The sequence below is a fragment of the Suillus bovinus genome, assembly GCF_016758785.1.
Source record: "Suillus bovinus strain UH-Sbo-P2 chromosome Unknown EDB93scaffold_63, whole genome shotgun sequence".
Taxonomy (NCBI): Eukaryota; Fungi; Basidiomycota; class Agaricomycetes; order Boletales; family Suillaceae; genus Suillus; species Suillus bovinus.
The window spans coordinates 192,406-219,226 of record NW_024542119.1 but is presented as its reverse complement, the minus strand read 5'-3'; the positions used below and the strand labels follow the sequence as shown (position 1 = coordinate 219,226).

Genomic DNA, 26,821 nt, shown 5'->3' with positions numbered 1-26,821 from the left:
TTGATTATGTAATACACTGATCTGTGTTAGCTTGGATCGCAAGCAGGTTCTCTCCGCTCACACAGGATGCCTAATACAACACATGAACCGCAGACATTCTCTGCTGAATCGTACTTCGAAACACAACCACAACCTTCTTCACTCGTCGCCGACATAGAGGGTGTCCACGAATTTATCCAACGGCAACGACAGGCTAACCGATCCGTCGTGCTTGTAACGGTGAGAGTCATTATCACAGGTGCTCGCGTCATGCACCCTGAACTCGAACCAGAGCGGAGGGACCACCGTACCGCTAGAGCTCAATGTGTAAGAATGAGCAACCACTCCCAGCCGCACAGGTCACTGACCTCATGTTCAATCAATGTGTAGCGTCCGCTTCCTCGATAATTTCAGCGCCGGTACGTGCTGATTTTCTTTTCATTGTATTTTGCTAACCATCATGCAGGTACCCGAGGTGCAACTTCTGCCGAATACTTCCTCAAAGCTGGTTATGCCGTCATATTCATGCATCGCCAGTTCAGCTTGCAACCCTTTAGTCGACATTATTCCCACTCGACCAATCCATTCCTCAACTTTCTCGAGATTGACGCTGCATTGCCGTCGTCTTCAACTATTGACTCGGCATTCCCGTACTCAAATGATCCTCCACCTTCGACACCGACACCGCAAATCACTGTAACCACTGATGAACGCGCCAAATTATTTTCTGTGCTCCGTGCATACAAAGCAGTGCATGCACAAGGAACCCTACACATGGTTTCCTTCGTTAGTGTGAACGAATATCTTTGGCTACTGCGGGCAATTAGTAGAGAGATGAGCGTTCTAGGAAGAAAGGCGATGTATTATCTTGCTGCCGCTGTCAGTGATTTCTTCTTGCCGCAGCAAAGATTGGTAAGTGATCACACGTTGTCTCGGAAAACGATGCTCACAGTACCCACGATCAGTCGGAACATAAGATACAATCTGGAAAGGGCAATCTGTCCATAGAAATGGATCAAGTGCCGAAGATCTTGAAGCCGCTTGTTTCAGAATGGAACCCAGAAGGTTTCATTGTCTCCTTCAAGGTACGCTCGCTTCACTTTTCTACGCTGCTATCTGACTAAACATATTTTCCCAGCTCGAAACTGACGAGACGATTCTGATACCGAAAGCCCAACAGGCGCTTGAGCGTTATGGGCACCAGGTGGTGATCGGAAACGATCTCCACCACCGCAAGTATCGCGTTGTGTTAATATCTCCAATGGCGCAGGCAGACGCTAAAAAGAAACTGGACGCAGACGTCGTATCTCAACCGAAATATGCGGAATTTTGGATAGAAATTGATTCTCACCAACCGTCCAACCACCCCAAGGAAATAGAGGAAGACATCGTTGCAGAATTACTTAAACGGCACAATGCATGGATCGAGGGTTCATGAGTGGGTGGGGGATGTTCTGACCCATGGCGGTGCATTGTATGTAATGATGTACACTAGAATTATGGGGCTTTGATATCTTGTCGAGGCATGTGCAAAAATCAAGGATTACCTTTATGTAATTTAGCACGACTCGATCTGACTGCTGTGTAGTGTACTGTAAGCATGCCAACAGCTTACGACGTTGATAGACTCGAGTCATCATTCTCTCATAATTTACAGACATGCAAATCAATGAAATCAGCACTATATAGCAAGGCTCGTACGACTAGTTGCTAATATGTTATCTCGGGAGTCTTGACAGATAAAACCAGGAGATCTTCCTAGGCAAGCGTCCTCTTTGGCCCTTCTGATGGAGCAAAAGGCGACCGAGGCTAGACTTCAAAAGAGAGGTCGGGTAGCTCGATGGTAAGTAAGTAATCTTGATTAGAAGGTTGGATATCGGCCGCATCATATGAAGTCGTACGTCTACATTCAACCAACTAATCGTCCAACCGCATTAAGTGCCTCAGGCACGAATTTTGGGCAAAATCTGTGCCGTCGTTAGTTCTCACCAGAAAAAATCATGGGGTATTACCGCACCGAAGTTGTCGTTTGGATCACACGAACAATGTCCTTCCCGCCACTGTTTGCCCTGCGGACAGTGAGCGAATTCAGCGTGTTTATAACCTGCGAAGGGATCAGTTATGAATACGAAATAACATGACCATAGCTTACCTATATCCTTGAAGAAATGTATTTGATCCTTGCGCGTAAATAAGGCCGCAGCGATGCTATGAACAGGTGCGTCTCCCCATCTCTGTGTATGGCGATCAGCTAACACGAAAAGAAAGACTTGCATTGAACTTACCTCGTAGTAGAACCCTCCTGTGTTGTCGAGGTGCTCGAAAAATTTCGTGTAGGCTTCGCTCCTCCAGAAATCCATATCTGCGATCTCGAAGTTTGACCAAACTGAGTGGGCATCATTGACCATCTTTAAACCATGAGATCGAACGACTCTTACAGTGACACATATTGTAAGAATCGCCCGCATCGTCAGACAGAAAATCCATTGAGTTGTCTAGGTGACACATATTGAGGATGTTCCGCGATGAAGTCTGCCAAATCGGTTTACTCTCAAGTTATCGTACGTTATTATTGGTGCTACCTTTCACCGTTGACCATAACGAGGGTATAGTTAGTTTCCATTCTGTCGAGAGCGCGATTCACGCTATAATTAATGTACCAGAGATGAGAATTTACCTGGCATGGATATCGTGAAGCCTGTCCTTGCATAAATTTAGCAGCTCAAGCAAATATAACGAGAATAACTCACCATAAACTTTGGTGTGATCTTTCATGAATACAAAAGGGTCATAATCCAGGTCACAGTAGTATCTAACATCAGGCCTGCAGAACGGGTCAGAACCCAATACATCTATATGGTGAACGACCAACTGACTCTACTCTCCAGTACCACTTATATGGCGTTAAGAGTTCATGGCGGAAAAAGAACTGTAGAAAGAAGTCAGCCAATAAAACATCCTTCCTAGACCCGCGACGCGGGGGGGGCGCTCACCCCTGAGTTAAACCGGCACATATTGCGGTAACTAATAACTGGGGATGAGATGGTACCTGAATGGGATGCAAGGACATACGTACGAAACACTGCCTGTGGTTTCAATGGTAAGATAGTAGCAAATAATTCCAGGCGAATAATGAACTTACTGCCATAAATTACACCATGTCGCACAAGCTTATTACGTCCCTCCTGAGCTCGTCCTTCATCTATCCAGTCCGGTTGGACCCAGTGCTCGCGGGGGATCAACCCGAAAGAAACATTTGCGTTGGTGAGCACACTGACACGCCTGACAAAGCATGAGATACCAACTGCGCTCAAGCTAGATAGTGACACGATCTACCTTTTGAAGTCGGTGGAAAAGGGCTCGTCATTCAAAAACACCCAGGGATAACTGAATTTGCGATTAAACTTCGCCTCTAGCTGTTCTACACTTGATATCACGCCACTGAGATCGGTATTCCGAGCCAATATCACCAAGGTAGTGTTGGCTTTGTGGGGAGGGGGAGAGATTTGTGGAATCATATTTCCAAGGGAGGGCGACGGTTTGTTCTTTGACGCAGACATAAAATAAGACACAATCAGCTATATGTGAAGCTGTATATGAGATAGTGAAATGCGATATGTCTTTGACATACCACAGTTGTGACTGCAATGACGATATATCTACGATGTGCCGCAGTTAAAGGGAGAGCCATATTTCGAAAGAGAGCGCCTCGATGCCAGTCAGCTAGCAAGTATCGTTATGAATTTGAGATAGCACTTGTGCATTATATCAATGGGTGAACCGGTGACTTCCCGCAGGCTAGATAATCCGGATTATCATCATGAAGATAGAAATTTGTTCGGTAAAGGGACCTGATTTGCGATTGGTCAACACTCAGTACCAGAACAGTAGACTACCGGAACCGAGCAAGACACCATGATAAACAGAATACAAACATCGGGAGAATGCAGCCGGCAGAATACATGAAAGTGAATCCCCTGTTGATTTCAATATGAAGTTGGGGAACAGGAGGGAAAAGAATATTACCTCATGAAGCAATCAACAACGCTCCGAGTTAGAACGGGGCACCAGGTCTCCTCCAGCAGCTTTACCCGCTGCACGGACATACGTTGAGCCATGCAGTATACCAGTTTTTCATCAATTTTACTGGTCAAAAAAGAAGTGAACATGTTATGTGCTGCTTGGCTTTCCTTCACGAGTCTGAAACAAACTTGGCGCACCGGTGGGTGAGAAAAGAAAAGCAGAAGGCAGCACAGCTTTGAGCAGGCGTGGCACGTGTTGGAAGTAACCCTCGTTTGAATTTGATCCCCTCCTATTTGCGTGTTTATCCTGCTTCCCTCCTTTTGCAATTGTGCTTCACCTTTTCCAATGCGTGTCTTCTGAGTTCCACATGCGATTGTCCACGCTAGGGGCTGGCATTGCCGCTATCCGGGACCTCGCTCAGCACTCAGTCTCCTTATTAATGTTTATTGCAATATGGAGGTGACACAGTTTCCTAGATTCAACATCTTGTCAGTGCATGGCTCCCTGGCACAGGACAGTCGCTTTCATATGCTCAACGCTTGCTTTTCTTCTTCATTTCGGTTGCACGTCTGCTGCTGATCCAGATCATGCCATAAACTACTTCAATAATGCACCAACTCGGTTGTTCTTTTTCGACGATACGACTGTGAGGCATTCATATCTTCCTCAGTGTTCACTTAATAATAATTCACTTGATCCTCTAGAGCGTGATATACCATGATGCCATCTTCGGGGAAATACATGTTTTCCAGGACGAAGGCAAGACCTGGAAACGCGCAGACGACATACCACCTGGCGAGGCTGCAATGTTTATTGAGCACCCATTCAACAATCGCGTGGTGCATTACTGTCCATGCTCTTATTCTCAGTATATTTCATCTGCCTCCGAGTTGAACACACTGACGTGGCTTTCGATCTGACCAAATTCTATCTAGGCATCTGTATTAACAAACTCGTACACGCATTACCGCACAGACAACCGCGGAAAGTCATGGCGCACATTCGACGTCCCTGAGCTACTGACCTATGTCCAAAAACCACTCTCGTTCCACTCAGGTCCCAAAAAATGGGAGTATACCCTCTTCCAGACTACCAAATGTGACCAAATTTCCTGGGGAAAACGCTGTCGAGACGTGGTGCATACTTATTTAAATATATATCACTTGCATCCAAATTTCTACTATGTAGACATACCACACCAAAGATGGATTTGCCTCATCACCACAACTACTCCTAGACGACGTCTCCCATTGCCAATTCGCTCACAGTAGTAAGGACTTCAAACATGACGCTCACGAAGACCTCGTCTACTGCGTCGCCTATGACTCTTCCGCGGTGACTGACTCGCACAACATTGCAAGCAGTCGTCTGTACTCCAGCACAGACTTTTTTGCCACTAAGCAGAACGAAGACCTTGGCATTGGAAAGGATGCCAAGGGTGTTGTGGCGTTTGAGATCGTGTCCAAGTTTGCTGTGGTTGTGCTCAAGGACTTGACACCCAGCAGCGAGGGTGAAATGCTATTATATGTTACTGTGAATACCAAGGAATGGGCAAGGCATATTTCCCACATACCTCCCAGGCGCGCTTGCGGCAAAACGCATACACTATCGTCGAGTCTACAGTCCATTCTCTAGCAGTGGATATTGGCTTGCACGACATAACCACTGTCGGTACCCTATTCGTCAGCAACTCTAATGGCACTTATTTCGTGGAGAGCTTAATGGACACGAACAGGAACTTGGGGGGGTACGTTGACTACGATATCATATATGGGGTTGAGGGTGTTGGTATTGCCAACATTATTGCTAATGTGCAAGACGTTGAGAGGAAGATGGCAGCCAAGCAATTACGGTTGGTCATCACATTCAATGATGGTGAGGAACTATGTCTCTTGTTCTATTTTGAACTGACCTTACATCTTCGCAGGCAGCTCATGGGATCCTCTTGTCGCTCCTAGCGGTACCTGCTCCTCTGAACCATGTTCGCTGCACTTGCACTCAGTAACAAACATGCACAACTATGGCCCTGTTTTCTCGTCCCCGGCCCCTGGCTTCGTCATGGGTGTTGGTTCCGTTGAAAAGGCGCTCGCGCTGTATGAGGAGAGCAACACCTACATGAGCACCGACGCCGGCCTGATGTGGACCATGGTCTGCGAAGGCGCATGTCAATACCAATTCAGCGATTCCGCAACTGTCATCGTCATTGTGGCGACGAACAACCTACTGACTACATCATGTACTCCACGGACATGGGTCAGACCTGGTATATCTTTCCGCCCTGCTGCTTGCTGCGTGTGCATGTATGCGATCTTACTGAAACGATACACCCTATAGGAACACGTACACTGTTGGGATTCAATCCCGTGCCAGGAGCTTGACGACGGTATCGGATTCGACGTCTCAGAAGTTCCTTCTCCTCAGCCAGGTCATGCGGCAGTCCCAACAACCTAATCAGGGCCACAACGCTGCCATTTACCTCGACTTCGCTGCCCTTGAGCGCTGGAAGTGTGGTACAAACAACAAGGAGTCATTGTATGCAAGAGCCAATACCAAATCAGAGTGCATCATAGGTGCCAAGGTCTGTTACTGAGAGTAAACCTTGTCATGAGAATGGTCTTGCTGATACACTTCGAAGTCATGGTACACGAGGCGCAAGGCTAACGCAGATTGCTACATGGGTGAGAAGTTCCATGATCCGCAAGTTCATGATGATAAGTGCCCATGCGAGGAACGTGATTATGAGTGGTACATCGTTTCTGGTCACTTTGCCCATCATAACCACTCGTACTGTCTAGCGACTACAACTACGTGCGGAGCGATGGCAAATGTGTACCTTCATTTTCAAAGCGCATACCCAGCACTCAGTGCACCCTTGGGACGCCCGGCGAAAAGTACATGGGTTCATCGGGATATCGCAAGATCCCTGGGAACAAGTGTGAAGGTGGCTCTCCCATGGACAAGCCTGTGTCTAAAGATTGTTCTGGAGGTGAGTGCTCCAGAAGCGATAAAGGGTCTGTGTCTCATCGTCATGTGCAGCTGAACCTGTTGAAGGAGCAATCGTTCACCAGATTGTATGTTTCTGTTCTGGCCATTCTTCCCACTATGGAGACTTATGATATTGTAGCATTCATTCCCTAGTGATATTGTACAGAGCAAGTATTTCAAGGACTCAAAGGTGAGTGTCCTATACATCGTACCATATCAATACTTCAGCTCCCATCTGCCTCCATAGACTGTTCTCGTCTGTTGTAGAAAGCAAATTCCTGCTGGGCTCAGCAGAAATCGTACTACCTAGACAACAAATATTTAGGTAGATCTTAGCACAACCTAGTCTGCTATACTTGCAGAGCAAGTGCGTTTGATCCTATAGGGGTAGCTGTTTGGTATTAGTTCGAATAGTTAGTTATCAGTAATAGGAAGATAATCCGAAGCTAAGAACTACTTGTCCGAAGGGAAACTGTCAGGTCCGAAAATATTGGAGTCGGGTCGGGCGTCGGACTATGCGTCAGACTGTCAGAAATGCATCGGATGATAAAGGAATGTGTCAGAAGTGTGTCGGATTGTTGGTCAAATGAATGTCGGATGTGTCAGAATGTTTTGGAGAAAAAGAGCGGATAGATATTTTGCAATACAATAAAGTACTACTAATATCTAATGACTTCCATCCTACTACTGAGTAGGGAAAAGTAAGTAATGCAATAGGTAGGAAGTACTAGATATTAAATAGTGACTATGTAGAAATTCGGACTGCTATAGGCAAGAGTAGTAGCGATATTTCGGGTCCGAAATCCTATGTAATAGGACATGTGGTACTGCGGACCATGAGAAAACATGTAATAACACTGTATACAATGCTTAGCAAGTCAAAAGGAGTAAATGCGCACCTAGTGGGGATAGATGCGACTGGGCAGGACATAGGGAGGACTGGTCCGATGCGTGGGAATGTCGGGTCAGGATCGGACATGCGTTGGACTGTCAAAAAGTGCGTTGGGTCAGGATCAGACTGTTAGACTCAGGTCAGGGTAGTCGGAAGTGCATCGGACAAATACTGTTTGACATCAGTATCAAAATAGCTGGTTCTGAGCCCAGCGCCGCGACCATTGTTACACCATCTTACCGACTTCACAATATGGCAATCTAGCAATGAAGGTTACACATGGGAACAAAAATTCCCAGAAGAGCATTTCCTAGTGTTCTATATGCACACACACAGCAATGAGCGTGCATACCTAATCACCGACTCCAAGAGGTTCTACTACACAACAGATACAGGCCGTTACTCATCAGCAAACTACTGATTTTGTGACAAAGTGTCACAACAATAACAAACATTTACAGAACTACACAAGCATCACAAACAACACAAGCCGACAAGCATTTGACATTACAAATATCTACAGAGCGATAAAAGCAGCACAAACAAACAAAGTAACAAAGTATGTACTAGTAGCCCTCGAGATAATATCATACTAGAAGTGCGAAAAATAAAAATATCTTGATTGTTTGTGATGAAGATGTATGTCAAAAGGTTGTCTGCAATCATCTCAATGGTGATAAGTTATAATGAAACCAACAAATGAGCACTTACCATTAAACCTGAGTCTGAGCGAGCAAATGCTGCAATACCACTCTTCTTGCGCTCCATGTGCATGCGTCCAACGTTGAGATCTGCATTCAATAAATGGCAGTTTGCTACCTCCGCTGTCCTGCATGATGTGGGAATCATGCATGGACATGAATACTAGGTGACCCTCAAAAGACAAAGTCTGTTAGCTTAGTCCTCAGACTAGTCAACCCATACCTTGGTTTCAAACCATGGTTCATATTTCCAGTTTTCCCCAAGTTTCATGATCTGAATATGTTTTGACAGAAAAAGTCTAATGTGAGATGGGAATCACATTTAGACCTAGTTGATGTGAGAAGAGAAATGAAGGTTAAGGTATAGCCTTGCCTTTGGCTTATTCACTTTGGCTAGAGAAAACCATAGAGAAAAGTACAAAGCCTATAAAAAACCTATCCAAAAAGACCGCGTTTCAATTCCTGCCAACTGTCTTATTTTTGCTACCTACTTTTCTCTAGTGTTTCTTTACTTTACTTTTTCATTAGGATGCTTTGACTCACCTGACACTTCATAAAATTGTACCCATAGGGTATGATGTCATTATGATGTCATAAGACTCCACAGATACTCCTGCAGGTATTCTGTTGAAAGATATTATGTCATCAAGCTCTAGATTATTCTACTCTACAATGACATCATTCATGATGTCATTTCCTTCTAGAATATTCTGCTCCACAATGACTCACTCATGAAAGGTTCTGGAATCTTTTGCTCCACAATGATGTCATAGCTCCATCTTTCACTTGTATTTTATTCTTTTATTGGGTTTGACCCAATATTTTAATTGGTCCTCCTTATTTTTTATTGTTTGTGAACCTAGGTTACTTTCCCACACAAAATGTATATAAGGAGAGCCCATTCTCCCCCAAAAAAATATGATCTCCCATTTGTAGCAATCTGCCTCTCAGATATTTCACTTGCAAAGTTAGTCCCTTTGAAGTGAGACAAGTGCAGGGAAAAGAATTTCCTTGAGATTATAAGTTTCTTACCTTAGAAACTTATTTAGTACCATAGACCAAGTGTTCTTGGTCATATATATTGTCTTTGAGACCCCTTTGTCTCATTGCTCTGTGCCCTTTGACTAAGCGATCTTAGTCATCTATCATATTGTTGAGACCACATCTCACTAGTTGTTCCATAGACCAAGTGATCTTGGTCAAGTTATAGTCCCCTTTGTTCAAGCGATCTTGAACATATATCGTATATTTGAGACCATTGTCTCATAGTCAAGTGTCCATAGACCAAGCGATCTTGGTCAGATTTCGTATATTTGAGACCACGTCTCACTAGTTCCAGTATCCAAGTCCAGAGCCTAGAAGGAGATTTCCTAGGCAAATACATTCCAGAAACCAAATTACGTGTCTAGAAGCTTATTCCTACATAAGAGATTTGAGTTTCAATAAAGAAAAGTAAAGCTCCAGCTAGGTTGATCTTAATAAAAGATTAGTTTAGCGAGCCTCCCAAGAACTCACACATTATCTACCACGAAATAGGAAAAGTCGTAGACTGTGTTAATCGAGGACTGGCAAGCAGTCTTATCCAAAGTGTAATTGTGGTGTCATTACATTTACACGACTTTATATAAGACCCTCGGTTATTAAGACAACGCATACAAGCGGGGTGCCGGAAATGATCCCCAAACTGTAGATACGAAGCCGTGGTGAAAGGAGATGTCTTCCCACGCACACACACAAGCATGGCTGCCTCTGGGGTATCGATGATGTACACTGCAAGAGGCATAAAATAGTGTTGAACATTTCCCACCGGATCGGACATCATGATGCCAACTTCTGCCGCTATCATCAAGGGCTTCAGGACAATTGAAAGGCACTCATGCACCAGGCGGTCTTCAAGCATGCCACGCATCCATTGGTTGGGGTGTAGGTACTTCAGAATGGGGAGGAGAGCCATGAGCATGAATGCTTTGGATGAGAGTTTCATCCAAGTATGCATACATATGTTGGCAAGGCCGAGAAGAAGTGGATGGGCAATCCTGGCACCAGCCATGGTAGTGATATTTGTTTTATCAGAAGATAAAACCACGCCGAGGATCATAGCACCTCTAGGATATTGGCTCTGCAGGAATGATGGTAAGACAGCGCAAAATGAGTAGACTGAACCTGCACATACCTGCACGTCTCATGCAGAATTACCTGTCAACCATTCAGAATATACCCTCAGAAGCCGCGCTGCTGTTTTGTACATGCGATGAGGGAGCTTATCATGAAACAGAGGATTGCTGAAAAGGTTTTCCAGACATTCAACGGGATCTCACCAGAATAAGTGGATAGGAAGTTTTGTAGGATGAAGTGAGGGAATGGTCTGGCATTTCCAGCTTGGTCTGCTGGGGAGCATTTTGGCACAACTACACAATTCGCTAGTGTTGCTGAATGATAGTTGTAAATTTTGGATCTGAAAGATAAGTTATATTATAATAATCACTGTCAGAGTACAAATACATACCATGTGAAGCCTCAAGAATTCATCAATTGCTGCCATACTCAGGAATGAGCGAAGGAGATAGTCAGCAACTTCCCATTCCTCCTTGGATGCAAAAGGGTAGAAGATATTGTCCTTCCTGTACTCCACAAATTCATCGGCATTGAATACATCCAAAAAGGTTGACCCATTTTCTGAATAACAAGCCCCGGAACCCTCATACTTCTCCTCCAAAGACTCCCCAGCCGCTCCAAAATCATTGTCAAGTGAACCAAAGCCATCGCCGATGTTTCAAAAGTCGTTAGATTGTTGTTGATCCTTGACACAAGTATCTGGGTCAGGTTCTGGAGCTGAAGGTGAGACATCGCGCCATGGTGGTTGCACCTGCGTAAACTGAGAGATATTGACCATGTCATGCAAGTAGCTGTGGCACAATGTTTGGGGCTGGCTGAGATGTCGAGTAACACTGCTTTCCTTGGTAAATGTTTTCCCACACTTTGGACATGTTGACATCTGATTCAGACTCAAGAATTCACACAGTGTAATGCTATTGGTTTTACTCTGTCATAATATTTGTCACTCACATAGTAAAACCAATAGCATTACACTGTGTGAATTCTTGAGTCTGAATCAGATGTCAACATGTCCAAAGTGTGGGAAAACATTTACCAAGGAAAGCAGTGTTACTCGACATCTCAGCCAGCCCCAAACATTGTGCCACAGCTACTTGCATGACATGGTCAATATCTCTCAGTTTACGCAGGTGCAACCACCATGGCGCGATGTCTCACCTTCAGCTCCAGAACCTGACCCAGATACTTGTGTCAAGGATCAACAACAATCTAACGACTTTTGAAACATCGGCGATGGCTTTGGTTCACTTGACAATGATTTTGGAGCGGCTGGGGAGTCTTTGGAGGAGAAGTATGAGGGTTCCGGGGCTTGTTATTCAGAAAATGGGTCAACCTTTTTGGATGTATTCAATGCCGATGAATTTGTGGAGTACAGGAAGGACAATATCTTCTACCCTTTTGCATCCAAGGAGGAATGGGAAGTTGCTGACTATCTCCTTCGCTCATTCCTGAGTATGGCAGCAATTGATGAATTCTTGAGGCTTCACATGGTATGTATTTGTACTCTGACAGTGATTATTATAATATAACTTATCTTTCAGATCCAAAATTTACAACTATCATTCAGCAACACTAGCGAATTGTGTAGTTGTGCCAAAATGCTCCCCAGCAGACCAAGCTGGAAATGCCAGACCATTCCCTCACTTCATCCTACAAAACTTCCTATCCACTTATTCTGGTGAGATCCCGTTGAATGTCTGGAAAACCTTTTCAGCAATCCTCTGTTTCATGATAAGCTCCCTCATCGCATGTACAAAACAGCAGCGCGGCTTCTGAGGGTATATTCTGAATGGTTGACAGGTAATTCTGCATGAGACGTGCAGGTATGTGCAGGTTCAGTCTACTCATTTTGCGCTGTCTTACCATCATTCCTGCAGAGCCAATATCCTAGAGGTGCTATGATCCTCGGCGTGGTTTTATCTTCTGATAAAACAAATATCACTACCATGGCTGGTGCCAGGATTGCCCATCCACTTCTTCTCGGCCTTGCCAACATATGTATGCATACTTGGATGAAACTCTCATCCAAAGCATTCATGCTCATGGCTCTCCTCCCCATTCTGAAGTACCTACACCCCAACCAATGGATGCGTGGCATGCTTGAAGACCGCCTGGTGCATGAGTGCCTTTCAATTGTCCTGAAGCCCTTGATGATAGCGGCAGAAGTTGGCATCATGATGTCCGATCCGGTGGGAAATGTTCAACACTATTTTATGCCTCTTGCAGTGTACATCATCGATACCCCAGAGGCAGCCATGCTTGTGTGTGTGCGTGGGAAGACATCTCCTTTCACCACGGCTTCGTATCTACAGTTTGGGGATCATTTCCGGCACCCCGCTTGTATGCGTTGTCTTAATAACCGAGGGTCTTATATAAAGTCGTGTAAATGTAATGACACCACAATTACACTTTGGATAAGACTGCTTGCCAGTCCTCGATTAACACAGTCTACGACTTTTCCTATTTCGTGGTAGATAATGTGTGAGTTCTTGGGAGGCTCGCTAAACTAATCTTTTATTAAGATCAACCTAGCTGGAGCTTTACTTTTCTTTATTGAAACTCAAATCTCTTATGTAGGAATAAGCTTCTAGACACGTAATTTGGTTTCTGGAATGTATTTGCCTAGGAAATCTCCTTCTAGGCTCTGGACTTGGATACTGGAACTAGTGAGACGTGGTCTCAAATATACGAAATCTGACCAAGATCGCTTGGTCTATGGACACTTGACTATGAGACAATGGTCTCAAATATACGATATATGTTCAAGATCGCTTGAACAAAGGGGACTATAACTTGACCAAGATCACTTGGTCTATGGAACAACTAGTGAGATGTGGTCTCAACAATATGATAGATGACTAAGATCGCTTAGTCAAAGGGCACAGAGCAATGAGACAAAGGGGTCTCAAAGACAATATATATGACCAAGAACACTTGGTCTATGGTACTAAATAAGTTTCTAAGGTAAGAAACTTATAATCTCAAGGAAATTCTTTTCCCTGCACTTGTCTCACTTCAAAGGGACTAACTTTGCAAGTGAAATATCTGAGAGGCAGATTGCTACAAATGGGAGATCATATTTTTTTGGGGGAGAATGGGCTCTCCTTATATACATTTTGTGTGGGAAAGTAACCTAGGTTCACAAACAATAAAAAATAAGGAGGACCAATTAAAATATTGGGTCAAACCCAATAAAAGAATAAAATACAAGTGAAAGATGGAGCTATGACATCATTGTGGAGCAAAAGATTTCAGAACCTTTCATGAGTGAGTCATTGTGGAGCAGAATATTCTAGAAGGAAATGACATCATGAATGATGTCATTGTAGAGTAGAATAATCTAGAGCTTGATGACATAATATCTTTCAACAGAATACCTGCAGGAGTATCTGTGGAGTCTTATGACATCATAATGACATCATACCCTATGGGTACAATTTTATGAAGTGTCAGGTGAGTCAAAGCATCCTAATGAAAAAGTAAAGTAAAGAAACACTAGAGAAAAGTAGGTAGCAAAAATAAGACAGTTGGCAGGAATTGAAACGCGGTCTTTTTGGATAGGTTTTTTATAGGCTTTGTACTTTTCTCTATGGTTTTCTCTAGCCAAAGTGAATAAGCCAAAGGCAAGGCTATACCTTAACCTTCATTTCTCTTCTCACATCAACTAGGTCTAAATGTGATTCCCATCTCACATTAGACTTTTTCTGTCAAAACATATTCAGATCATGAAACTTGGGGAAAACTGGAAATATGGACCATGGTTTGAAACCAAGGTATGGGTTGACTAGTCTGAGGACTAAGCTAACAGACTTTGTCTTTTGAGGGTCACCTAGTATTCATGTCCATGCATGATTCTCACATCATGCAGGACAACGGTCCATGTGAGGTATCGGTGGTCATGCTGCACAACTCCAAAAAAACAGGCAAAACTCTAATGGCCCCAAGAAGGCGAAAGAAGGCATCAAACGATCTGGATATAAGCGACTCTGAAGAAAATCCAATGGCTCCTTCGCAACTCAAGAGATGCAAGGAAAAAGTTGCAGTATTATTTCAAATATTCAGTGAAAGGTACCCAACTAATAAACACTTGTCAGGCCAGCACTCCAAAGAGTTCTGTTGAACCTGATTCTTCACGGCCAGAGAGCGAACGTGCTCATCTCCACATAGCCCGCCCTTCAGACAGGTTTGGTTTCAAGCTGTCCCAGTCCCAGGCAACCCATCCCATGGGTCACAATCACAAGGAAGCCAGTAGTGATGTTGCAGAGCAGGATTTGGAAAATTGTGGTGGATCGGGAGACTTGGATGATTTTGACAAGTGGGGGAAGAGTGCCAATGAACATGAGACACAAGATGAAAGATGAGCAGCTGACGATGATTTTGGGGAGTATGGCAATGGTTCAGCTTTGACTGATTCACCCCCAGGCAGTGATGGTAATGAACTGATGGAAATTGACGAAAGCCAGCCTGGACGCAATGATAGGTGCACAGATACGATCCCTTATGATGTCCTTAAACACCATCAAGCGAAGAACGGACGTCGCAAGGCTCCTTCCCTGACCCGTTTATCAAGTGTGCGCCATTGCTTAAACAAATCACATATTTGCTAACTTTCTCTAGAACTCTTGCAGCCACACTCTGACACGTAACACCTTTGGTCATTTGAAGTCTCCTTGCCAATATTCACCCAAACATGTAAGCTCTTACTATTTGAATCTGCTTGTTTCTGATTTGCTATGCTACAGATCCCTCGTCATCAGTCCCCTGAGACACATACTTCTTCCACTCACCTCAAGCCTCCCCAGCATGCACCTCAAAAAGGGCCATCTGCAAAGGCTGGTTCTGTCCATGGGTAAGTTCAACATTGATATTTACTTCCTTTGCTCGCTCAATGTCTCCACATTCAAGCAGGGGTCATGATCCCATGTCCTGTGGACCATCTCATCAATGCTCCCCGACTCGATCAACAACTGTCTTTACTCACTCAAGGTCTCCGCATTCAAGCAGGGGTCATGATCACACTTTCCGCAGACCATCTCCTTCGCGATACTCCCCGACTCAGTCAACAACTGTTTTCACTTGCTCAAGATCTCCACATCGGAGTACATCCCGTGGATCATCTCCTGGACATTCCTCATTGCAGCCACCAGATAGGTGAGCCTCTCGATTCAATCACTCGCAGTCTCATACCCCTGTTCCAAGCCATTCTCACTCGCATACTCATAGTCCCACACCTGAATCAAGGAACAAAGACAAACCCATGAACAAGCAGATGAATCCTTCGAAACTCGGGTTTTATCCACCATGTTGGCAAGCATTTCTCCAGGCCACCAAATTAGAAATGCACTTGCAAGCTGTTCTGACTCATCCTGTCCCAGAGCATCAGGATGTGCTACAGCTCATGCAAGAAGTCTTAGATGCAGTATTATGGAGTTACCATTCGAAGAAGATCAAAATGGAAAACGGTAAGTTTTAATTCACCAGTGTTGCTGTCATCTGATGCCCCTTGTCAAGGCTATTTCCTGCAGTATAGGGCACAGATGTTGCACCTTGTGAGTCCTGAGTACTGACCGTGAACACACTCACTGATTCATTGTCAGCTTTGCGACGACTTATTCACATTTCACACCGAGCTCAAGAAAGTTGTAATATCTATTGCAAAACAACTGTATGGTATCTTTCCCAAAGCCAACATGGGGCAGAAGGATGCCATACAACGGCATGTCATCAAAGCAGCATCGAAGCTGATCAAATCTGGCGACTATCTTCGATTGCCTGACTCGTCATCGGTTAGTAACATCATGGGGCGGTGCATTTTACTGAAGCATTTTTCGTTTAGGGCAAGTACAAGAATTTCTTTTTGCAAGTTCTCAAGAACGCATGTATCGACTTCTACTACGGTAACAGCAAAAAGGCCCTCAAGTTGACCAAAGAATTCCGCAAAACAATCCCCATCAATGCGCTCATTCTTGTCAGCGCGGTCGTATGTTTTTTTTAAAAAATTATTCTTAATGCTATTGCTGATGGTTCAACAGGCGAAGGGTATTCTAACTGGGTTCCACGACACCAGCACAGAAAAAGTCCCCGACCTGTCCGCTGATAAATGCAGGTCTGACTTCAACTCCTTATGAAGGTCAGTTGACACACTGATGGACAATTCCGAGTGTCGTCAGGAACTGGAAAGTATGCTAGAGGAATGGGCTGATGTGGGGATGATGGGTGAGTTTTGGGACGATTCTGATAGCGTGGCAGGCAGCAACAATGTCAACATCATTTTGTAGTAGTTTTTTTTGTCATCATCAGTATCACATTTTTTTAATAGAATGACTGCAGCACCTTACTAGGCCTGCACATTGTGTCCATCATGTATTGTCTGTGTAGTACTACTGAATTTAATCTAAGTCTGTATGCTATGTCTAAACTGTATAATGTGTGTCTGTATAGTATGTCCAATGTGTCAAGATTGTGACCATTTGTACAGGCTGTAAGGCTTTGTGACAAGCTTGTATAGGAGGGACTTTGTTGTGAAATTGTATTGCTTGTACAAGGGTTCAGTGATTTGCTGATGCTGGCACTCTTCCAAAGCGCCTTCACCTCCCAACACCTTTGGGGCCCAAATTCTCCACTTCCACACCAAGTCTGACTATCTCATTTGGATTGGTAATGTGGGCTGCCAATCAGGGTATGAAAACTGTCGCACGCAGGCCCAATACACGTGGAACAATGGGCAGAATTGGTGGTTGGTGGAAGACTATGTTGTCAACTGTGACTGGGCACACGATGAGGAGCTGCGGATTGATTCATCTCAGATTCTATGCGAGTCATACACGGACAAACAGGGCTCGCAGGTGTTTTTCAGGAAAGAGAATGCATTGCAGCTTGTGTCTGGGATGGACTATTACACGACAAAAATGAAGCTGTTTGATCATGTCATGGGGTTCACCAAGTCTTCGGAGTTTTTGATCGTGGGTGAGGTGAGTTTTTTTCCGGTTGTTCTGTGCATGCGCTGTTGGTTGACTGGTTGTGTACTTGCAGTACCTCCTGATGAGGGGCACACTTAACCTCCAGGTCTCACTTGATGGACGAATGTTTGCTTCTGGGAACTTCCCTCCTGGCATGCATCCAGATTCTCACGTAGGCAGCTCGCCCTAACTCTACAAACACTGGAATCATTCATGATGTTTTTAGGCATACACTGTCCTCAAGTCAAGCACTAAATCCATCTTCCTACTCATGACCATGAACGAGTTTCCAATGCCATGGGGCAACATCCTCAAATCCAACTCCAACGGAACTTACTTTGGATTGTCCATCGAGAACATGAACAAGAACAATGGTGGTTTTGTCAACTTTGAGAAGTTTGCGGGGTTGGACGGCATCACAATGGTCAATGTAGTGGCCAATCCTGCAGAGGCTACCCTCATGGGATGTAAGGCTCTGCAGATGAGGATCACCCATAATGACGGTATGCCTTTTTCATGGGTATCTCTCGCCTCTTGTTGATGGTTGCTTGTTGCATTATAGATGGCACTTGGAAGCCACTTCTACCTCCTTCAGTGGATTCACTGGGTCTGAAGTACCCTTGTAGGTCAGTGATATGTCATGCTCTTTTTTTTACCATTGCTGCCAACTGACTTATTTGATCATGTGTAGGGCTGTGCACTCCACGTTCATGGGTATACAGAGTGCTTCGATGCCTGGGCAACATATAGCAGCCCATCCATTGTCGGCGTGGTGATGGCAGTTGGGAATGTGGGTGATTTGCTTGCCACCTACATGGAGAGCGATACCTTCCTGTCCCAGGATGGCAGGTTCACATCAGAGGAAGTTCACAAAGATGCCCATCTCTGGGAGTTCGGCGACTCAGGGTCTATCATTGTAATTGTGAACGATGAGGAGCCGACGGACCACATCCTGTTTACCATAGATGAGGGTCTCACTTGGCAAGAATTCAAGTTCATGACTGAGAAGATCAGAGTGAGGGATATTATAACAGTGACAGAGGATACAAGCCGGAAGTTTATGCTCCTGGGTCGTTATCCCGCGACGGCTGGCTCGGTGATTGTGCATTTAGACTTCTCACCTCTCACACATAGAAAATGTGAGCTGGGTTTGTGCTGAATGATTAATGTTGAACTCATTCTTCCAGGCCTCGTGGATGTGGAAAACCCTGGGCACGATGACTTTGAGCTGTGGAGCCCCAGCAAAGAAAGAGACTCACTTTGCTTGTTCGGTCGACAGGTGAGTCGCCCAAACTTGATTTTTTCCCTTTGTTACCCATATTATATATAGACACTCTACCATTGCCACAAACAGGATGTGAACTGTGTTGTTGGAGACACACCCAAGGCACTAGACAACATTGTATGGAATTGCACTTGTACACTGGAGGACTTTGAGTGGTGAGTCACGTGTATGACACCACCCGCTCAGAACTAATTTAAATCTGGGCACAAAAAACAGCAAATTCAACTATGTCTGCAACAGGGAAGGTGAATGTGTTATTGTGCCAGCGACGAGTCCACGACCGCCTGATAATTCATGTCACAATGGAGAAGACTATTGGTATGAATGCACAGCGTACCTCAAGGTGCTCTACTCCACTTGTGAAGGTGGCAACCACATAGACCGAGGTCATCACCAAAACTGCCCAAATGTCACAACAGGTAACATTAGGTAACACTACCTTATCTGGAATTTTTCCCATGATCGAGTGTTATGGCCCCATATATGCGTGCGTCATACAAGATTGGCACATTATAAAGCCTCCCCACAATGGCATCACGGTAAATGCAGCTCAACCACAGTGGCAGCAAGATTATATTGTAGATGTAAGGTGATAGCGACATTATATGGTAGTTATAATTATAAGCTGGTAATGATATTACATGCAGCTCATTATAGTTTTGTACTGGCACTGCCTAACATGATGAAATTTGTGGGTTGTAATGGGCAGAACAAACTTTCTGAAACTTTCATTCAGGAATAGAGAAGGCTCGTTCTGCTCTACCCATATATACTAAGTATGGGCTACTACGCCAACACGTCCGAGGTATAAACACCAAACAAGTACAAATGCACGACTTAAGCATTTTTGACCGCACTGTAAGAATTGTATATTCTCTATGCACGGACCAACGTGCGTGACTCGTTGATCGCATCCGAGTCATGCGGACACAGTCCTCTCCTTTATCTCACCATCGTTGTCATCGTCAACAATGGTTCCAGGCCCCATCTTACACCAAACATTTCTCCTTCTTGTATTCTCGGTCACCTAATATATTTGTGTCTTGTATCTTTCTCTCTTCATTCACAATTCACTGTTGAACTCACACCTAGCCTTACAGCACACTCATCTGTAAGCCGTCCTTGACATTGTCTGTCCTGCAGGTATTGAGAATGACTCTAGGCCATAGTGGTGCCGAAGTCCAGTTCGGTTCAGTTCTGGGGCCTCTAAATGCGAACACTGAACCTGACCATCGGTCGCGTTCAGGCAAGGAGGGCGAACGCTGGACCGGACCCTTGTGAACGTGTTCGAACGCTCGAACACTACATATAAATTGGCAAAAATTGCAAGAAATACATGAACAGTAAATGAGTAGCTAAATTTCGTCCATGGCAAAGTGTTCATGAGCAGCGGCAAACTCGGCTTGAACCGTTGCGGATATATGGCCTTGACGGTACCCACTCTTCAATAGCTGAAGGGCCTCGAATGTTGTTGGTAACAAATGATTACGGCGCGTGGTCCCAGTGATGCCGCCACTCGAAAAGGCTCATTCAGATGCAATGGCCAAGCCTTGAATAGTGAGGTAATCCTTCGCAATGCAAGAGATGGTGGGATATTCTATGGAATGGTGCTAAAGGCATTTTAAGTCAACTTGCAAGGAAACACGATGCGAAAAAACTCACCCCCCACCATGCCACTATATTCTCAACATCCTCTAACGGGGCAGCAAGGTAGTCATTGAGCTCCTGGCGAGGTCTTTGGTTTGTGGTGTCATTTGTGACACGAGTTTTGACAGCATTGCGCATCCAGCTATGGCCGTATGACCCATTGCGAGCAAGCAAGGAAGGGGCCACGACAGCTGGCTCTGCATCAGCGGGCAAGGAATTGTGATGATAGTACTTGTCGAAAAGCTTCCACAAGTTTCTCATGCCCTCGTCGAAGTCGTGAGGCTCCCATTTACCCTTCGCGTATGCCACCTTGTAGTTAAGATCGAGCGCTGTATCATACATTAGATAGGGCATCATAGTAAATAAAATATGTACCAAGGCAAACAAAATAAACATCGGTTTCGTCGATCTTGTGATACCATTTGTGAATGCTGTCGAGGCCAGAGTTAATCGCATCTGAAAAGTTGTCGAACTTCGAAGAACCGGCCATGTTCTGCCAAGTTTGCTGGAGATACTCGAGGACTGGAATTGCGTGCCATATGGTAGGTTCGTGAGTTGCTGAAAATGATTGCTGAGTATTGGCGGGTTCCTGGTTATACAGTAGGTTAATACAACATTTGAGACTCGACTGGACACTCGCACATACCTGAAGCACATCATGCATCAATTCCAACTTCTTCCATTCTTCGGCTGAAAGCTTGAATGCTCCATATGACTTGCCCTTCAAGTTTGGGACTTCATCGCTATCATCTGCCAGTTGTATGAATCTATTGACCCCCTGCCAGCAGATTGAGTTAGTATTGTTCATAGGGACAGTAATGAAAAACAACTTACTTTGCGCAGCTTAAGGGTGCGCTCCAACATGCCAAAGAGTGAGGCCCATCGGGTGCGAATCCATTTCAAAAGCTCAAGCTTCGACTCATTGACCTTGACACAGCACTGTTGGAAGAAGGTACATGCTTGGGGAGATTTTCGTATCTAAAGAAAGTGTTCATCAAACAGTGTTAGTCAGACGAGGGTACACACTTACCTGTGTAACAAGCGCAAGAGCTTTTCCTGCGGTGTCAGCAACATCGAAATCAGTCGCTTCGTTGTCGTCATTGTCGTTGTCATCTTCGTCAGCCATGTTCTTGAGGAGAACACTTGCTGGTGTAGGAGTGACCTCCTCGACAAAGTGTTTGGTGGCTAAGTGTAAGGCGTGCTCCATACAGCTGAATAGATGTCAACATGTATATAGATCACAATATTAAATAGATCACTTACCGCACACGGTGCTTGCCAGTGATCCATTTCTTGCCAGAAGGGTCTATAGCAAGCGCGACAGTCTGAATTGCTGTGTCGTTATTGGTGGTGTTGTCGGCCATAAACCATCCAACCTTGGTGCGAATGCCGTAGTTATTGATTGTTTCGATCAGGATTCTTCCAATGTTGCTCCCACTGTGATTGCCGTTGATGATGGCGAATGCAAGCTGCTCTGTCTTCAATTCCCACTCGTGAGGTTTCCCAGCTGGGGAGTCAATATAATGCGTGGTGACGGAGAGGAAAGGTACACCAGGTTCGGGTGTCCATGAGTCGAAGGTGATCAAAATCTTGTTATCGACTTGCTTAAGCTTCTCCTTGACACGTTGAACGGCAAGCTGTGCCCGTTCAAGAATTTCATCTCGAGTTTTTGTGCGATGAGGAATATCCCTGTCTGAAAGGGAGGGCCACAGGTATTGAAGCAGCTGACGAAAGGGTCCCTTGTCAACAAGTTGGAGCGCCTATCTATGGCATGAACACCCTAAGTCACAATTACAAAAAAAACATTCACCTCGTCCCCACACACAATAAGCTCAACAATGTAATCCATTAGACCGGACTTGGTGAATTCAGGAATTTTAGCTGTAAGGGAGGCATCTAATGTTTGCTGTGCTTCGTCGGTTGCTTTGCAGTTAGGAGGTATTGCCCGCTCATGCATCTTGATACCTCGTTGGTTGCAGTGGTCATGGTAAATCGGAAAGTGACACTTTGCATTGCGAGCGATATGGGTGCGGTGAGTCGAAACACTGCCTTTGAAAAAGCATTGATTCATGGGTACATCATTGGCTCTTTAATTGACGTTAGTTCAGTGATGTTCAAAGTAAAAGTAAAAACATACCTGCATATCTCACACCACCAGCCGTCTTTGCGTTCTTGGGTGTGTGGATTGATGTGTCCCTTCTCCTGAGTAAACACTACCTTCAAGTCCCCACTGCGCTCCTCTTTCTTCTTATGCTTGCGATCCTCACGATCCTCGTCTTCAAATGCCTTGGTCCTTTTGTAAGCTTCCTCTTTGTCGTTGTCCTCGGCCTCTTCTTCATCGTCTGAACAATCCTCTAGCGCAGGGGGTTCATCATTGTCATTGTCGTCATCACAGTGACGGACCAGACAGGACCCACATTGCACTAGCTTGGGTGCGGTGTAGCGATGGTCGCGGTGTTGGGCTCAAAACCACATATTTCCATACTCATGTCAACACCCGAAACATATGCGCACATGTCCGATGCACTTCCGCACATGTCCGAGCCACTCTGTATCGGATCCGGCACATCGGACCTTCGGACATCACATTGGCCAATCGCACTTCATGCGCACTTGTCCATCCCGTGTCCTGTCCATCCAAACTAGCCTCACTAGGTGCGTAGTTATTTCCGTGCACGTTTTCTGACATTTGGACCGCGTTATTACATGTCCGCAGCACCTCGTGTCTTATTACATAGGACATCGGACCCGAAATATATCGCTACTATCTTCGCCTGTAGTTTTCTGAATTTCTATGTACTTACTTAAATACTCTGTAGTGACCCGTAGCAATCATCATCCAGTAGTTAGGAGCTGTTTCCCGACTCTGCAGATCACCCAGAATATTCTCGTAGTTCTTAGTTGCATTGCGAAATATTACCATTGGTTCACCATCATACTCCGTCACTTGTTATACTCACGCAATCCGACACTCGTTATAAAGTTTCTGACCTATTATCGTGAAGTCCGAAAGTCCGAAATCTCGGACATCGCACTTTGGCTTCGGACATTGGATAAGTACCTTTGGACATCATTTCACACCATCGGACATTTTGTTATTTGCATTACTGATGCATTTTTACTACTAATACCAATTAGCAATCCCTTTAGGATCAAACGCACTTGCTCTGCAAGTATAGCAGCATAGGTTGTGCTAAGATCTACCTAAATATTTGTTGTCTAGGTAGTACGATTTCTGCTGAGCCCAGCAGAAATCAGCTTTCTACAGCGGGCTGTCCTTGGGGGGCTGCTGGAGCCACTCGTTTGGCTGGAGCTGTGTTGGCAGCATGGCAGATTTTTTCTGTTGGTTTGATGGCTCGGCCTGAGCGACGAGACACGAAGTTAGTTAGCTTGCCATTGGATGCAAGAGGCAGAGGTGGAGGAAGCATGGGGGTGTTGTCGTCAGGATCATTGTACCAATCGATGGCACTAGCATCTTTGAGTTGGCCATTGGATTCAAGTGCACACAACATTTGTGCAGCAAGGAGGGTGGAGATTGAACCTGTAGTTAGTAGCTCATTTATACTAAAACTTGTGATAAGAGATCAAAAAAAAGACGCACTTTGAACATACTGTTGCCATGCAGTCGCTTGATGTTGAAGCTTGAGGTACTGGAACGAGAAACCTGCAGATATGTTCTGAACATAAAAGACATTATAGTCTGTATAAAGATTAACATTTGATTAACATTGGGCTTACCAGAACATTGAGTGGATTACCAAGGAAGTCAGATGTCGCCAATGGAAATGTGTTGGGTGTTTTGGCTGCAAAGTCAGACCCGCTGTTGATTGTCCCGAGATCGATTGACATGCCCATTGCCAGAAGATCAGAGCAGATACTGGTGGATCATGCAAAGAATCTGAGAACACGTTCGAATGGGTTCGAATGGGTCTGCAGTATTCAGGCAGCAGCCGAATGCCGAACCTAATAATCAGTTTGGTCCTTGTGCTATGTCGAACCTAGGTCTGAACCTGTGGTCCGGTCCAGGAGCATTCAGGTCCGAACCAAAGTTCAGAACCAGACTGCGGCAACACTACTAGGCCGTGTGATCCATCTTCTAAAGTACAGGGTCAGTGTGTATGCCTCATTTGAGTTAGGTCCCATGGTCTGTCAGGATAACTCCTCCACACATTCGAGATCTCTGTCAGAGAACTACTGGATCGCAGTGAAAACTTAAAGACAGGACGATGGACATCACTTGAGCCTTGCTGACCAAACACATCGCTGATCACTTGACAGTGTGTGAGTGTGTTAATCCTCTGTCGAGCTCGAGCCTCGCTGACCGAAGATGTCACTGATCCTTTTGACAGGATGTAAGTTTGTTGATCCTCTGTCGAGCTTCCATGTCATCGACAATGCACTCCCTCACATCACAATCCAAATGCCCATCTACAAAGAAAGCCTTGCTATAGTCCTGTAAGTCTCCAGCCTTTTTATCGATGACAATGGCCTCCGTCTCCTCCCACCAGACCAGGCAAATAAGTGTATCGAGTACTATGCAAATCACGGGATCGGCTGGATCGCAAGACCACGACACGGACACCAAGGTTACTCATACTCCCTCTAGCCTTTCAATACTAACACAACACACACAGGCTTCATACGCGCAGGCCGCTTCAAAAAGGCCTCCAACATGAACTATGCACTCGATGTCTCCCTCCGTCTCAAACACATCCTCGAGGAACTCCAATCATCCCGCAACTCCCCTGATTACAATTTGTACAGTGCGCGCCAAAACCAAAACATCAACTCAAGCAGAGATAGCAACATATTCACACCTCCCAACCCGCCCTTTCACCGCACCAGCGTGTCAGTTCACCCTGTTCGCGTTGCTCTTGAGCAGTACATGGTGTCTCCCAATGCAGGCTGAATCCATTTCAACGGACCTTGGGTCTACACCCCATAAATTATACCTACTGCCCTGCAGGACTGTTTTCATGGACTTGCATGTCTCGTTAGATTGTTTTGTACCATACCATGTATTTGTATAGCTCAATGACATGTGTTTATTATGGGATATAATTGTGATCTGATATTATAACTAAATATAAGACAATATGATGATACAGTGTTGTGGAACATAGCAGGCGGTCTGGAATGTGGCTGTGACCATATCACAAAAATCGATGTGGCGTAGTATTCGCATGTATTCTAGGCTTTGTTGTAGATACTAGTCACAGTCGTTACAGTGTATTACAGTGGTTACATGTGTATATATGGCTATATATACGTTGAGGAGTTTTGCTGATGGCACGCAATACCTGTGCCCTGGCATCAATGGCCACAGCGCGACATTCTGGATTATGGTGATTTTGTTCCCATTTGAGATCACAGCGCTTGTCGCATGGTGGTGGTGCAGCAAGAGCAGAATGGCGAGAGGGTAAGTGTCATCTACTTTATGTGTGCGCGTTGTATGCTTATTGTTGATATGCAGGACGATCCGTTTACCCAGAGACTATTCGCATGGGTCAGGGTCTGGTGTGATGGCTACGCTGGCATCTGTACCACCGTTCCTTCTCTGGCTTGCGGGCATCGCGTTCGAACATATGGCGTCAAGCCTGGAATCTATATCGATGGGCTATCGCGCGAGGCGTGGATATAGGGATGTACCTGTAGACGAGGATGCACAAGTCCTGTATTTCGAGGATGAGGAATAAGCGGGACAGAGGCCATACTCAGACGGAACTTTCTCGACTACATATATAACGAGTGGACTGGTAGGCCTGCGAAGAGCTTGACAAAGTCCTTGCCTTACGTCGAGGTCATCTTGGACAGAAAGTTTGGTTCTGCTGAATCAGAGCTAGTAGACGTGTGGGTTGTTGATAAGGATAGGATTTATTTTCTCAACACAAAGTAAGATCACGAAGTGGTAGGTTTTGCACATTACGCGATAGAGTATAGCAAGCTTGAAGTCAAAGTTGAAGTTCAAACATTGATAGATATCTATGTAGTTGCACTGTCATACGACATGATGACACTGTAGATAGTAGTTCCAATAAACATCAGTGCAAAATGCACTGATGCTCAATGTTTGAGAGTAACTTCCACTAAAATTGCATGCAGTTATGTCGAAACTTTTTTCATGGTCTCTTTGGCGGTCGGTGTAGCGGTAAAGCCCCCTGACGAAAGGAATCGCGGCTACTTTCCCGCTTACTTACTCCTTTCTTCATGCACTTCTTGCTGACAAAGCCTTATC

The 26,821-nt window shown here is 45.0% G+C and overlaps 8 protein-coding genes across 8 annotated transcripts; 6 read left to right on the top strand and 2 right to left on the bottom strand.

Moving 5' to 3' along the window:
- Nucleotides 1–24: 24 nt before the first annotated feature.
- Nucleotides 25–1,628, top strand: EDB93DRAFT_1167828 (phosphopantothenate-cysteine ligase). Its single transcript, XM_041450252.1, has 6 exons — nt 25–219; nt 272–306; nt 370–398; nt 446–891; nt 945–1,064; nt 1,118–1,628. The coding sequence occupies exons 1-6, from the start codon at nt 67–69 to the stop codon at nt 1,415–1,417; spliced, it is 1,083 nt and encodes a 360-aa protein (XP_041304300.1). The 5' UTR covers nt 25–66; the 3' UTR covers nt 1,418–1,628.
- A 268-nt stretch (nt 1,629–1,896) lies between these two features.
- On the bottom strand, nt 1,897–3,670 carry EDB93DRAFT_1253770 (glycosyltransferase family 15 protein; the record flags this gene model as incomplete). Its single annotated transcript, XM_041453511.1, has 12 exons — nt 1,897–1,946; nt 1,997–2,083; nt 2,132–2,213; nt 2,265–2,387; nt 2,640–2,677; nt 2,730–2,803; nt 2,856–2,908; nt 2,973–3,003; nt 3,056–3,065; nt 3,122–3,261; nt 3,316–3,557; nt 3,611–3,670. The coding sequence occupies 12 exons, from the start codon at nt 3,668–3,670 to the stop codon at nt 1,897–1,899; spliced, it is 990 nt and encodes a 329-aa protein (XP_041304299.1).
- An 828-nt stretch (nt 3,671–4,498) lies between these two features.
- EDB93DRAFT_1253769 (uncharacterized protein) lies at nt 4,499–7,234 on the top strand (the record flags this gene model as incomplete). The annotated part of the gene is made up of 11 exons (XM_041453510.1): nt 4,499–4,648; nt 4,707–4,841; nt 4,938–5,138; nt 5,191–5,535; nt 5,583–5,877; nt 5,930–6,302; nt 6,337–6,580; nt 6,638–6,747; nt 6,798–6,988; nt 7,039–7,073; nt 7,127–7,234. The coding sequence occupies 11 exons, from the start codon at nt 4,499–4,501 to the stop codon at nt 7,232–7,234; spliced, it is 2,187 nt and encodes a 728-aa protein (XP_041304298.1).
- A 2,868-nt stretch (nt 7,235–10,102) lies between these two features.
- Nucleotides 10,103–10,702, bottom strand: EDB93DRAFT_1091292 (uncharacterized protein; the record flags this gene model as incomplete). The annotated part of the gene is made up of 1 exon (XM_041446342.1): nt 10,103–10,702. A coding segment is annotated over one exon (600 nt), but the record flags the coding sequence as incomplete, so codon positions are not given.
- A 1,867-nt stretch (nt 10,703–12,569) lies between these two features.
- EDB93DRAFT_1091315 (uncharacterized protein) lies at nt 12,570–13,169 on the top strand (the record flags this gene model as incomplete). The annotated part of the gene is made up of 1 exon (XM_041446343.1): nt 12,570–13,169. A coding segment is annotated over one exon (600 nt), but the record flags the coding sequence as incomplete, so codon positions are not given.
- A 4,092-nt stretch (nt 13,170–17,261) lies between these two features.
- Nucleotides 17,262–19,351, top strand: EDB93DRAFT_1302551 (uncharacterized protein; the record flags this gene model as incomplete). The annotated part of the gene is made up of 8 exons (XM_041454703.1): nt 17,262–17,666; nt 17,728–17,826; nt 17,881–18,157; nt 18,217–18,284; nt 18,346–18,802; nt 18,842–18,933; nt 18,985–19,094; nt 19,156–19,351. Coding segments are annotated over 8 exons (1,704 nt in total), but the record flags the coding sequence as incomplete, so codon positions are not given.
- A 5,697-nt stretch (nt 19,352–25,048) lies between these two features.
- On the top strand, nt 25,049–25,336 carry EDB93DRAFT_1041085 (uncharacterized protein; the record flags this gene model as incomplete). The annotated part of the gene is made up of 2 exons (XM_041444557.1): nt 25,049–25,172; nt 25,221–25,336. Coding segments are annotated over 2 exons (240 nt in total), but the record flags the coding sequence as incomplete, so codon positions are not given.
- Nucleotides 25,337–25,698: 362 nt separating this feature from the next.
- Nucleotides 25,699–26,447, top strand: EDB93DRAFT_1231386 (uncharacterized protein). Its single transcript, XM_041451290.1, has 2 exons — nt 25,699–26,005; nt 26,060–26,447. Exons 1-2 carry the CDS (start codon nt 25,842–25,844, stop codon nt 26,280–26,282), a joined length of 387 nt encoding a protein of 128 aa, XP_041304293.1. The 5' UTR covers nt 25,699–25,841; the 3' UTR covers nt 26,283–26,447.
- Nucleotides 26,448–26,821: the final 374 nt, after the last annotated feature.

Coding starts and splice junctions, on each gene's coding strand:
- EDB93DRAFT_1231386 (XM_041451290.1), top strand. CDS start 25,842: ATGGCTATATATACGTTGAGGAGTTTTGCTGATGGCACGCAATACCTG. Junction 26,006..26,059: donor AAGAGCAGAATGGCGAGAGG/GTAAGTGTCATC, acceptor GTTGATATGCAG/GACGATCCGTTTACCCAGAG.
- EDB93DRAFT_1167828 (XM_041450252.1), top strand. CDS start 67: ATGCCTAATACAACACATGAACCGCAGACATTCTCTGCTGAATCGTAC. Junction 220..271: donor GATCCGTCGTGCTTGTAACG/GTGAGAGTCATT, acceptor AACTCGAACCAG/AGCGGAGGGACCACCGTACC. Junction 399..445: donor CCTCGATAATTTCAGCGCCG/GTACGTGCTGAT, acceptor ACCATCATGCAG/GTACCCGAGGTGCAACTTCT.